The following is a 14,684-nucleotide window of genomic DNA, read 5'->3' on the forward strand; positions in this document are numbered from 1 at the left end:
GATGTCTGCTAGCAGTAGGGGGAAAAAATATTTGGGAGATAGGGAATGAGTTTAAACTTTACTAGAAATTTTGTATTAATGTAGGATTCCTCAATTTTAATATGTCACTTTTACAACTCTGACACCATTATTTCAACTTGTATGTCTGGATGAAGCATATATTTTTCAATAAACTCTTAAATGGAAAATATGTTTCTAAATGTATTAAGTATCTGTTATCAAAATACATGCATTCTCTTTGAAAATTAATTAAAATTATGCATTTGGTCCAGCTCATGGACTTCAGTATAGGATGTTGCCAAATAAAAATGCCTTTGATTAAGTCTGAAATTTCTGTGAAACCAGTCGTGCAGGGTTACATTTGTAATTAATAACTTGACTGTGTCAGAATTAATGTTTTAAATCAAATTTGATTGCATTATAAAAAAGAGGAATTCTTTTTTGCATATTTAATATAACAATATCAATTTTAATATGAACACATCTCTAATATGGGTTAATCTGGTAGGGTCAGAAGATATTTTTCAATTCCAGTCTTATGAAGTGCAGATGCATGTAATAATGAATGAATGACAATATATGAAGAACTTGGCTCCTATCAAGGAAATTAGAAGTTATTGTTAATGCTTTTATTTCATTTGCAAAGGAAAAAGAGAAACACGAGTCATGCTACATTCAAAATTTTTATAAGCAGAGAAAACAGCAGTTCTTATACAATAGCAGTAGATAGCCACTGAGAGGAAATAGTATAGGCCCCAGTAATTATCCTGGCAACTACATATGTATGTCATCTTAGCCATTGCTTAGCTGATGTCCAGATCCCCATGCTGGGGGAGAGTAGGAAAAGAAGGCTGAGGCTCAGAGATGAATAGATGATAAGAGAAAACAAGAGAAAAGCTTGGCAAGAGCAGTGAGAATCAAAAACTGAAAGCAAGAAAGAATTGTCAGGGTCAATATGGGTCACTATGGAGTGGTGGGTTTGCAGATATCTGGAGATTGAAACATGGTGGCAGCAGGAGTGTAACAGAGGCTGTGTTCCTCTGAGAGAGCAAATATCCCTCTTTATCCCACCTGTTCTTCTTATACAGGTCTCAGCCTTTGGCATTGTTCTTTCCAATTTTCTCATACTTATTCTTAAAAGAGTTAAAAATAATTTAAAGAGTCCTGAAGAACACATTGCTGCTCTTCACCGTTTGAGGTACTCTCTAGTAGGTTTGTAAAAGAAAACTGGAGGTGCCTACTTTAAGGAAGAAGTTCTCTTGTCTGGATAATAGGTACTTGGAAAGGCTCAAAACCTAAGAAAGAATCATGATAAAAATATAGCTGATGCCAACATTTCCTGCTTAAAATCCTGATTCTAGGTTGCTGTTGTCACTTGATTTCTCTGTGCTTGCTGAAGTGGATAGAACCACATTGCTGAGCTAGAGATCCTTGCACTTTTTGCTGTGCTGAATGAAGGTTATTCCAGGACCATAACTGGATTCCATGTCTGCCCTGAGGTTGAAGACTGATCAAATTTTTTTTAGGGAACTGGCTTGAAAACATCCATTTGCAGTTTGCGCAAGAGCCATCAGTCTGGGACCACCAAACTGCTTCTTCATAAAATTAGCTGTTCTTTGTGTTTGAGCATGGAATTAAAATCAGGCCTTTTACCTTTTTGATAAATGTTATTATGCAAAAAATGTCCCTCTTAGCACCCAGTCTTAATATAAAAATGTGGGGTAGGTAGCACAGTTTAGGAGTTCCAAATCCCAGTTTCCTCTTATAACATATTCTAAACCTATAATCATATTTCAAAATATACAACAGTAAGAGAAGTATAGTACTTTAGACTAAAAAAACATAAGTTTGAGGGGGAACCTGGTAACAATCTTCTAATATAGTGAAAGTAGCTCCAAAAAGGAATGAAATAATTATCTCTGTCCTTTCTAGACAGAGGAATTACAGTGACGTTTACTTCAACAGGATCTTGTTAGACTTTTTTTTTTTTTTCTTCTTTTCTCAGAGAAGCTAGTGAAACACTACCATAGCTTGCCTGTGGAGAATGTAGAATTTTCATCTTTGGAGGTCTTTCAGGAACAAATTAGATGAACTTTGGTCAAGTATAATTTCGGCTTATGATAGGCGAATAAACTAGATGACTAGATGACCATTCATGACCCTTTTTTACACCCACAGCCCTAGACCACATGCCCCTGTTTTCAGTTTCTTTGTTATTTCTGTATGTATCCAAGTCTGAGAATTAGGATTTCTGTGGCATGGCTCTCCCCAATATTTCTGGTTGGATATCATAGAGATAAGCCACTCAGCATGTTTTTTGATATGAATCCCACTTTTAGGGACTTCTCTATTGCTGCCTTTAATTTTAGAGTATTTAAATGCTTTTTCTCAGCACTATGTTCAATGTCAGAAACAGGTCACTAAATGATAAATGCTTGTGCATTAAATATAGGGATTTTCCAGTGTATGGAAATAAACTCAATGTCTGACTGTAATGCAGTCTCCAGTTTCTTTTCTGCATGCAGTGAATTTGCATGCTTTAAATATGTATAATACATAGCTATCTTAAAGGTGTATAAGTGTATAGATATTTTAAAGGATTGTCATAAACTTTAAATTTACTGGGTTTGATAAGAAATAAATTCCAGGAACACATGTGGAACATTAAAGAGCAACTAATACTGCATCTCAGTTTCTAGGTAGTAAAAGGCTTTTCCACTTGCATTGATTACCTGTTCTTTGGAAGGAATATATTTTGCTGCTGCGCAAGATAATAGAGACAGTTAATGTTGAGTTATGTATTTTTTCACACTCTGAATGCACATCTCCCAGCTGGAACCTGGCAGTCTCATCTAATCATTGACCTAAGAAGCATGTTGACAATTCCTCAAGTCAGAAGATTTCCTGACACCATTCTTTATCATTTTACAATCATAGGGGAAGCTGAGAGCTTCAAAATACTTGGATATGGGACAGTAGTGACATTGTTTCCACTGTCCAAAGATGATATGCCATTTCAGTCAGTTTATTTCAGGTAACTACTTCAAACATCAAAGTGCTTGCTATTTAGTGAAACTGGCTGTGCTAATATGTTTTGTTTGGACACTACTGTTCTAAAAGCCATTAACAGCCTCAAGAAATTAGTAGCAGCAGGAATATTTCTTTCCAATCCCAGTTTCTGGGGGAAGAAGCAAACAACAAGTAAACAGATAGACTGTAACAGGAACAGTGCCAGAATGCCAAAACTGCTTTTATGATTAGTAGCTAAAGCAGCAGTGAGAATAACCTCACAATGTAGCAGTACAAGATTCAGCAGCAGCTGAGGAAAGAAGAGAGACAGTAGAGGACTGAGATACAACACTAACAACAGAAGTGGTGAAGTGCGACGATAAGCATAGATTTTGAGGTGGTTTAGTACACTGGACCTTGCATCAGACCTGGCATAATGGATAGGCCCACCTAGGTGTGACCTAGGCATTGTACATCTTTTATTCTTTAAACTAACTTGCACATAAGAGCTACTCAATCTTGAACTTTCCAGTAGTTTCTAGAAAGATTATTGATAGAGATGAAAAGCAAATGCTAACAGAAGTATTTGCTTCTAACATGAACTAAACAGACCTGGTTTTTTGTTTGTTTTCAGATGACATAATCAATTCTTATTGCTCCATAAAAGTCACTAAATTGTTTGAAGTATTTAGAGGGAACTAGAATAAGTTCCACCTGCATGTACAGACATACACATACATGGATGGGTGGATAGACTGATAGTTCTGAATTTTGGTTTTATACAATTAGATGTACGCACACTTAAGACAGAGATTGTTGTTTTGATATCAGAAAGGAGACCTGAAAAAAAGTTGACAAGAAGTTAAATCTTAACCCAATTACATTCTACATCAAGCATTCAGACACATTGCCACAAGGCAGAAGAGAACTGAGAGGCTTGTTAGGACAGGGAGTAACATAGGGCAAGGCTCTGGAGACATTGAAACATTTCACAGTAAGCATGACTGGAAATGGAGAATGCATAGGCATTTTTATGATATAGTAAAACAGAGTGACAGTTTAACGTTCTGTCAATTCAGCATGCAAACAAACACTTTGCAAATGTAAAATTCTGCTTATGAGAAAGAGGATCAGAGCTGGCTTCAGTTGTAGGATTAAATTGGTTATTAGGGGAGTAGATAGAGTATTGAACCAGATGCAGCTCTGCTGCCTATCTTGAGTACACCAGAGCTGCGAAAAGCTGTCACTCCTGCTGTGGTCATCTTGTGGAGAATGGCTCCTAATACAAAGACCTGCTCCCAGAAGCAGCAGAACTTGCTTTTATCCTTCCCCTTCTCCACTTTGTCTAACACCATTAAGAGCAGTAAGCGTGGGTCTCCAGAACCCCTTCCTTATCACCTCTCTTTCCCTTCTCTGTCCCACTACTGCTCCTTCTAGTGGCAGAAGGCTCAGCCTTTACATACTGAGGGAGAACCACTCAGTTTTGAGAAGACAAGAGCAGCACTGGATAGGGTGCAAAAAGTGCCAAGAAGTTCTGTTGCAAAGGAAGCAGCTTATTTTGGAACATTCCTACAATTCTACTTCTGTTAGCAATTTGACAGATTCCAGATGGAAGTAAACAACTGAAATGAACTAACCATTCATCATTTTATAATGCTTACCTCTCCTCATTATAATCATATGCAAAGTACTGTGTTGTATTTAATTTAAATGCATCAAATGTGACAACTTGGGAATACTGAAAACAAATTTGAGAGTTGTGTTTATGGTACCATGACAATGTGTTGTGAAATTAATCATTTACAATGAATTGGGTAAATGATAATAAAAATTAGATTTTTTTTTTTTTAAAAGACCTTATTTTCACCTCTGTTTAACAGATTTCAGACAAAGACTGTCATTTATTCTTTTGAAATATATTGACTTTATTAAAATAATAAAACTTCACAGTGTCGAGGGGAAAGGAACAAATACACAAGGGACTTTTTAACTGTTAAAATGTTGAATTGCTTCTTACAATTGACTGTATTTTTGGAAAAGACATTTTCATTCGCAAACCTCCACTCTTTATTGGTAAATATTTAGAAAAGAAAGCTTCAAAGCTGTGTTTTATTCAGTGTATTTACTGAAGACCAATAAACTTGATTCCAAACTCAAAGCAGGCAGTGATTCTCTACACGCATACATTGGTTTACATGAACTCTTTTAATAGCTTCATTGTAATAATGTGATGGATTCTCTGCTCCAACTTACCATTTTGCAGAAAATAATATCCTTTCAGAGAAAATAATACTATGACTTTCCCTTCATAAGTGCCATGGGGAAAATATAAAATCTTTACCAGCATTACTGACTTATTCAAGCACCTAGAGTTAATCTCTGTGCATAAATATTTTAAAATAAGAAATTTTAAAAAGCATATTGATGAGTTGCCTTTCTTCCTTTCATTATCAAAATCAAGGGAACTGAGAAGTCAGATAACAGAAGGCAATCCTGCCTTGGAGACCTTTCCTCAAAGTGACTGAAAGAGATATTTTTGTAACTATACTCTGCCCTAAAATTGTATATTATGAGGTACTGTTAAATGAACTGTACTGAGCTCTTGTAAAAATAAATAAATAAATAAATAAGCAAAAAACCTAGATGCTACTCAAACTTCACTAAGTTGACAGCAAATTAAACTTTGTGAGCTTGAAAGAATAGTTTCTTGTCTGGAGAGAAATTCTGAAGGAGCAAAAAAATAGTGAAAATAACTCAGTAAGTTATTTCCTTCATTATATGGAAAATGAATAAGCCTGAATTCACATAATATTTAGCATTCTGAAATGAATTAGTCAAGTATGTAAATAAGTATTTAAATATCCGAATAATGCCCTTAACTTCAGTGGAACTCTTCCCTGACTAGTCATATATTTCGGTGCTTTTCTCATCAGACAAAAAATGTTAAATTGAATTTTTAAATAACATTGTTTTATAGTACAAACAAATATGAAGTTTTGTTTATAGTAATGCAGGAATGAAAGAAACCCTGAGAGAATGGAAGCAGATTATTAGAAAACATTTAAGAATTTTCTAGTTCATTGTTTCTTGGACCAAATCACTTTGGGTGCCTTCTTGATTTTTCCCCTAGCAAATAAACCGTTGCCCTTAGCCTATGTTGAAATTTCTGTCTCTACAGTGACTGGATTAAACAAAATAATGATTTATAAAATGTTTGTCTATATTGGATGCATTTCAAAGTATTTATCAATGATTTAAATACTGTTGCATTTATCAGAATGTTGTAAATATGATGGAAAATTCATTCCAGTTGTTATGAATGGGATAAGTCAAAATTACTAATATATGTTTCATATTTCAGTGGTGGGAAAATATTTAAAAAAAAATATGAGAAAATGCCAATTCTTTATCTTTTTCTTTCCTTTCTTTTAGCTGTATCTTGTGGTATTCCTGAATCCCCTGGCAATGGTTCAGTTATAGGTAATGAATTCACTTTGGGCAGTAGATTGATATATGAATGTAATGAGGGCTTCAGGCTAGAATCTAGTCAACAAGCAACAGCAGTGTGTCAAGAAGATGGATTATGGAGCAACAAAGGGAGACCACCTGTTTGCAAATGTAAGTGAGCATGTATTTCTCAATCATATTTCCCTTGAAGTTTCTCAGGAAAATCTTCACTGGTGATGTTTAGGTTTTATGTATACATATCCCCTGAACTGGCCATTCAGTAACATAAAATCATTTAGCATTTAGTAAAGTAGAAGAGGCCTATGAATTTGTTTAATTAAAACCCCCCTTGTTTATCTTCTTCAAAAAATCTGAATTAAAATTATTAGATAATTCAATTTCATGTATATTTTCTCTTTATGAATAATGTGCTCTTCTCCATTTTCACAGTATAAAGTTACACCAACAACTGTAATTTATTTTACTATAGCTTCTAAAGTAATAAAAGCAAAAACTATTTCTTAAAATACTGCTAATGGAGGTAATTAAGCTGGATAAGAGTCCTTTAATCTTAATTTTTGCCTCCTGTCAGAACTAACCAGTGCAACGTAGACTCCCTTATTATGTGACATGGCCTCTCATTTGCATTGGGCTACCACTGCCTGTCTTTGTACTGGATCAAAGCAATAATTAACTGAGCCTGACTTTGAATATGTGACTTGAAATACCAGTTAGGACATAATCTTAAAATTATTAATCGCTATTATACTATACTTAAAATTTTTGAGAATTAATTTATAATCTTGAACTAATAAACAGTATCTGTACCTGCTATCCAGACTCTGAATTTGAAAAGCTCTTTAGTTTTTCAAACAAGTAAGATTCAACTTATTTTTAAAAAAAGAGCAAAATGCTGTGAATATAAGAATTGTGAAGTTTACATGATTGTGAAATGGTTTTCATTTATTTGAATTAATTGACAGCAAACAATTATTAGAAAATATTGCTGGAAGTTACTTCAAGAGATCTAATCATCCCTGACAGACGGTCATTTAACCTAATCTTGAAGACCTTCCTGAGTAGTCTATTTCGGTATTTTACATTTTTTCCCCTTGCAAAGTTTTTCCTAATATATATAACCTGAACCTGTTTTTCTGTAGTGTAAAGGCATTATTTAATTTTGTATCCACAGTAGACAAATAGAATTTATTTTATTCTTCTTTCATTCTTTGCAATGTGTTTGAAAACTGTTGTTTTTTCAGTGTGGTGGCTTATCCTTGGCCAGCAGCCAGAAGCTCCCCCAGCTGCTCACTTACTCCCCCTCTTCAACCAGATGGAGAAAAATAGGGTGAAAAATCTTGTGGGTTGAGATAAGGACAGAGAGATTACTGTCACATGACTCAACTTGGGGAAAGCTAATTTAATGTATTGCCAATTAAAATAAGGTCAAATACATTTCAGAAAAAAAAAAATCAAAACAGCACTTTCTTCCCCCTGTTCCCAGGGTCAACTTCACTCCTTTGCTCTTGACCCTTCTCCTCGTCCCAAGCATGCTGGGGGATGAGGAATGGGAGTTGTGGTCAGTTTATACAAAGCTCCTTTCTGCTGCTCCTTCCTCCTCACACTTTTCCCCTGCTCGAGCATGAGTCTTCTCCATGGGCTGTTGTCCTTCAGGATAAGCTTGCTCTAGTGTGGGTCTTCCATTGGCTGCAGCTCCTTCAGAAAATATCCACCTGCTCCAGCATGGGCTGCAGTGTGGATGTTGGCTCAGTTCTCTCCATGGGCTGCAACAGAATACCAGCTCTGGTGCCTGGAGCACTTCCTCCTCCTTCTCCTGTGACCTTGGTGTTCCTGCTGCTCCTTCTCATTCTTTTTGTTCCCTCCTGCTCTGCCTGTGCAGTGTTTTACCCTTTCCTAAATACACTTTCCCAGAGGTGCCACCATCTTGGCTGATGGGCTCAGCTGTGTCCTGCAGTGGGTGGTTTGGAACCGTCTGGGTCCAGCAGCCCAAGCCTCTCCTCACAGAGGCCACCCCTGAGGCTCTCCCTGCCCCCTAACACCTTCACTCCTGCACCCAATACACTCAGTCACCTCTTCTGTAGAGATAACTGTCTTGCTGTGATTCATTCTCACTATTTCTTCATACTTTTTGAACTGGTGATTCTCATTATTTTCCTCCGGACAATCTCCAAGTGATCTACACCTTTCTTGAAGGACAGGGCTTAAAACTGAACACAGCAGTTCCACAGGGTACATAAGAAGGATTATTCAAAACCAGCTGTGATCACACAGACATGCTCTGAATTCAGAGCCGTGTGCAGAGGGAAGACAGTGCTCTAGTATATTGAACTGCACTTCATTCTCTCAGAAAAAATTGACAAGGTACAAAGAACGTAACTTGAATGATTAATCAGCAGAAATATCAACAATTTTTTGGAGGGAGAAGGCTAGTTAAACTAACGGGGGATTAAAAATACTGAATTAATAACACTATACCTGCAGTGCAAAAAAAAAAAAATAAAAGCTTGTATTATTGAAATGATCAAACTTAACCAGACAATGACTACCCTGTAAAACAAAGCTTAATTATTAACATTGAGCACAACTTTCAACATTGAAAAGTTTTGTTTAATATTTATAACAGACTAACCAAATATATATAACACTTTTTTCTCTTCTTTTTTCATTTTCTAAAAATTTATTCGGTTTGAAAAAGAATCACATTACTTCTAAAACAAGAAGTGATAAATTAAAATGCTAGTGATCTACATGGCAATATTAAAGTCAATATTTTCAAAATGGATTGCTATTCAGAGGCAGGTATGCTTTACGCAAGATTTCTTACTTGCAAAGTGCAGAAAAGCTTAGAAAATCTGCATAACAACCTGTTTTTGTAGTATTGCTGCTATAAGGATAAATGTATTTAATCTCCAGAGATAGAAACATCTCAGACTTGACGAGCAGCAGACACAGAACAGAAAGATAAATGGTAAATAAATGAATTCGTTTTATCCCCAAGTCTATTAAAATGAAGGCTGAAATGAGTGCAGTTTGTTTTACAAGGTATCTCTGATAATATGCCTGAGGCAGACATTTGAAACTCCTTTCTTTTCATTAGAAGTTTTTACATCAGATTTGAATCATGAGAAATATGATTCATGGTGGTCATATGGCAAGACACAGATGGCTCATGGACATTAGACTATTGAATTTAATTACATGAAACACCAATCACAGATATCTATTAAGAAAGCTTAACTGAATAACAAATAAGTAACTTGCTTCAGTTATTCTACACTGAGATCTCTAGCACATGATGAAGGGAACTAGAGATGTCTCTCTATATCTCTATTTAAAGCATTTATCAGGCAATACTTTAAATCCAGCCAATACTCTCTGTAGAGAGTGACCATATAGTAGTAACTTTACATAGAGAATACAGGACACTGCGTAAAGTATGTGAAAACTTTCTACTGAAACCTGTAAATCAGTACGTTACTGTTGGTCAGAAAAGTGAGTGTGATATACAGTTCCACAAAACATCCCATCCAAAAGGTGTAGATATATCCAAGAAATCTGAATAAATCAAACAACTTTGGTCTCAAACTACAGATGAGCACTGGTGCTTGCATGATTCTTCCCTTATTGTATACCACATAAACTGCTCATAATACCTTTTACCCCAACTGATATCATTTGGATAATGCTCAAACAGAAAGGAAAGGATGTATAGGCATGATTACAAACTTAAGGTTTTAAGTTGTAACTATAGTTAGCTAGGAAACACTGTTTTACCTATCATCAGCATTTTTACACACCTGTAAAGTACTTTTGTGAAAAGTCATAAGTTTCCATCTTTCTAAGATTACAAAAAAAATGAGAACAATCTTTTTGGAATTTTTTGTCTATTCTATTTCATCAGATAGGATTTGAATTTTGTCTGCTACTATGGAAATACAGATGCTGATTCTTGTAGTGACAAGTTAAAAAGGGAAAAGAATACAAATGAAATTTCCTTCCTCTCCTTTGGATGATATAATATCTTGCTATTCTTATATAAAATTGCATCATTATAGCATGATTATTACATTTTGTTTGTGAATAATCAGTGAAAATTATTCTTCTTATTCTTCAGAATATATATCATCAAGTGCAGAGAAATAAGGTCTTCCAAAGCAGAGACTGAAAGATGGAAACACAAAAGGATGTAGCTATCAATGCAAAATTTAGATGTGTTGCTCCCTAAATTCAATTCAGAGCCTCACTTGGATATCTAAGTTATTTACTGAATAGAGAGATTCATGCTTGGAATAGCATCCATAACTATTTTGTAAAGAAACAAAGTCATCTAAAGGTGTTGGTGAGGGTTAATCCATTAATCTATTGTTTTTACATTTGTATTTATATTTTTAAATATTTTTCACCATGTGCTTTTTCCTGTGTATCCTTCCCCTTCTCCTGTGAAATTCCTCTGATTTAGAAATCTAAATTTTTGAGTGTTCTAGAAGTGATTTTCCTTTTTCATCTTGTACAGGGGTTTTTGGTTCGGGTACAAAATTTCAAAACTGATAGAAATGAGAACAGAAGTAGTATACATTTTTTCCTGAACATCCTTCTGACTTACACTGTCTCTCTACATTTCATGTGCTAAAGATGACGGATAAGAATAGTTATCTTTTTGAGAGTCACTAAATATATTTTCTTAGGGTTTTTGATTTTGTGGACACTTGACACTGACTTTCTTCATGAAATAGAAATAATGATCTAAATCTTGGGTTCTCCCTCCACAGTAATTGAACTTCTCAGTTGATGGTGTTAAAGTCTGTTCATAGCTTGAATGCGGTGACGGTTACTTTTTCTCTGAATAATACAGAGAAACGTTTGTTTTAGACCATTCTTAAGAATTCAAAGAACTAAAATGAGTTGTGTCTCACTGTGTCAGTTGTAGAAAATGTATGATGTGATAAGAAGACACTACTGAAAAAATTGGTATGAGATCTGAATCAATGAAGGAGATCATACAAAGCCTGTTCTGAAGCAAAAGAGAACTTCTTTCTCCGTTGAGTGTGTGTGTGTATTTCAGTGCTACCAGAGAGTTTGTATTTCCTTGTTCCAAAATTCATGTTCTATGAAAAGAAATCTCAATAATGAGTTTGCTTTGACAAACAGTGCATTCCAGTACTAGAAACTTCTGCTAGTTTGAGATGTGGTACAGTCCCACTATTTGCACTAAGGAGAGTTTAAGTATGTATGATACTTTTAGAAGAACTAGGGTAAATGTTAGCACATAATTCTTTTACAAGTCAAGCATCACTTTTTTCATGACAAAGGAACACAGAAAGAAATGTTCTCTGGGCCAGCAGAAAATATTTTTTTAATACAAGTATTTTTGCATGCTAGGAAATGTCTAATGCAAATTCTTAAGAATATTATAATTATGATTAATGCCCAGTTTTAGAGTTTTGCTAGACCTGTAGTAAAAAGATGTACAGACACATGATCATTTGAAATTAATGGAAGTATAACCTTTTTTGTTCCATAGGAAATCTGCAGGCCTAAAGCTTTTTAAGAAATATGCAGAAAAGAGCATTAAAGTAGAATCTGGTTAATGCAAAGCAGAACTTTCAGTTCTGTGCACTATCTGTGCTTTTTGACCAGATCTAGGGAACTGATTTAGAATATTGTGCCAGAGGGTGAAAAAATAATGACAGCAAATGTTGTGATTTACTTCCATATTCCTCTTCATGAGATCAGAAGACTGAATGTGTTCACTTACTGCAAGATCATGATGTCACCTTTTTTTTCTGATTATGCCAAGGTACCCAACCAGTTCTCTAAAGCTAAGTACCATAATTTGTATAATAAGAGAATAAATGTATACAATATTATATTATATTTCTACGTAAGTACATATAAAATGTACTCATGTAGGTTGTACTCCATGTGCGTTGGTGCTTAGATCTGGACCAGTATATGTTTATTAACAAAAATACTGCTGAAATAGGATAACTTGTTAGCCTCTGTTCATACTTGCTTTCCTTTTCAGAGAAGTATGTGGATTCATAACCTAGGAAACTGAGTTTGTGGTTAATTTTTCTAACATTTTAATTGCCTGGGGTAGTCCCTGTAACTGCATAACTTTATTGCTCTTTTCAATTACTCCTTTAATATACTCATTCAAAGATTTAAATCAGGTCCTTCATTGGTTTATGCTAATTTCTTTATTATCAAAGATTTTAAAGAACAGCTAATGTTACCTTTGCACATTCTGCATATTGCAGATTTCACTGTAGATATTTTTGGAAGCTATGGTGTGCTGAGATATAATAGTGATGGTTCAGACATTGATTTTTATCTAGAAATTAATTGGAAAATAATTAGAAATTTAAGAAGCCTTTTTAATAATTTTCAATATGTTTGTACAATGTCTATTTATAGAACTATGAATCATGAGTAGTTCAGGAATAACGCATCAGTTGTATTATAAATGTGAAAGGAATCTGTTAACATAAACAGGCAAAGATTCATCACCAATTCATCATAGATGTTGTGCAATCGCTGGAATTTCTATTAGCTAGGACATTCAGAATGCCATACCAAATAATTCTCCTAACTTTTTCTTTGATAAATCCTGATGTCAGTAAGTAATTTTTGGAGCATTTTTTCAAGGTTCGGTATGTGACATGGAGTACTTATTAAGGGTTAGTACTTATTCAGTGAACTGTAGTAAAACAGTTAATTAGTTTAGGCATTTTAGATTAGTCCACATACATTAGACTGATAACAGAGTGACTTGACACAGCTGACCAGTTTGACAGACCGATATTGAATACCATGTGATCCTTTTGTTTACCTATTTTGAGGTTTTGAAGCCTTTCCCATTTAAATATATTGAACAACAAGAAGTGCTTATTTTTTTTTTGCTCTGTTATTTTTTTTCTACTAGCTTACTGAAACTATCAACTTGCTCAGCTGATCCTGTTTTATTCTTAGGTCTTTGTTCTGAGATTCTATGGTGTATAGGATTATTTGGTTTCCTACTGTCTTTTTATTTTACTAATACTTATGAATTTAAACGACACTATTTTGTCAAGCATAATACATGAATTGACCTTAATCTTGCTTTTTTAAAGCTGATTTTTAGTCAAAAGGGTATATTTGAATAATATAGTTCTAATTATTGCATTATAACTTCACAATGCAGTAAGATAAAAATGCCCTTTCCCTTTCTTTGTGATTGTTAACTACCTCCTGAAGAATGGCAACCAAGTATCAGATGCCATTACACTTGCAAATAATAATAGCAAGTTCCTGTAATTGAGATATTTTTCCATCGTATACATTGTACTTGTCTTTTTTTTCCCTTGAAACAATAATTACATTCAGGGTCACAATATTCAAGATATTCCTGGAATAGCATGAGATGTACTTTTTTTTTGCTTACATAACAATAAGCAAAGACAAGCAAAGGCTTGTAGACAGAAGAACAACCCAGTAAAAGGGAAGAGTCAGTCTTCTGGTACTCTGATTCTAGGAAAATATTGATAGTGCAATGTGTTCGTTAACCAGAAGAGCAAGTAAAAAGAATAATGAAATTACAAAGGATTAGTCATTAGGAAGAGTTAAAACTAAAGTCTGAGCCGATTACTGCACAAATTCTTGTTAGATTTTAGTTGTTGTAGTTGCAAGGATGTTGTTATATTTTTTTGGTCATTGCCACTCTTCATATAATGAACATTTTTCTTAGTGAACATTTTGCTCATGTCTTGAGTAGCAAATATACCTGGCTATTAGAACAACTCAATTTTTTGTCTTTTTTATGGTAAGTATATCTCATTATGAATTCCCTGCTTTTGAGTCTATTCAGAATTATCAGTATATGGAGATTGTCATGTCATTAAAATGAGTAATCTTGATCATAATTTCAAACGATAATTATGTTTTCTGACCTATACTTTATGTAAAGCAATATTATTCATACTTTTCTGTATAAAAGATACTTGGAGAAAAGAGAGAACATCTTCACATGTGCAAGAAGTTGAGATCATCCCTTATAGAGTTTAATCTATGTAAATGACAATTTAAATAGTGCCCAGCCCATAATTTGCAAGAGAGAGCCCATAAGAGGCAAATTGATGCACTCATTCCCCCATTCATTTGGGGGATGGGCTAGATGACCTTTAAAGGTCCCTTCCATCCTAAAGCATTCTGTGATTCTATGATTCATA

At 34.5% G+C, this 14,684-nt stretch overlaps 1 protein-coding gene across 2 annotated transcripts in view; it reads left to right on the forward strand.

Moving 5' to 3' along the window:
• Positions 1-14,684, forward strand: part of CSMD1 (CUB and Sushi multiple domains 1) — a 1,270,279-nt gene that overhangs the window by 1,166,883 nt on the left and 88,712 nt on the right. For both annotated transcript variants that reach the window (XM_087775441.1, XM_087775442.1), the window contains exon 50: positions 6,442-6,627. In XM_087775441.1, the coding sequence (XP_087631567.1) occupies positions 6,442-6,627 (186 nt within the window). The remainder of the gene's footprint in view (positions 1-6,441; positions 6,628-14,684) is intronic.

This window comes from Nipponia nippon, unplaced genomic scaffold, assembly GCF_047370975.1.
Source record: "Nipponia nippon isolate SJK-2023a ecotype South Korea unplaced genomic scaffold, ASM4737097v1 scaffold_4, whole genome shotgun sequence".
Taxonomy (NCBI): domain Eukaryota; kingdom Metazoa; phylum Chordata; class Aves; order Pelecaniformes; family Threskiornithidae; genus Nipponia; species Nipponia nippon.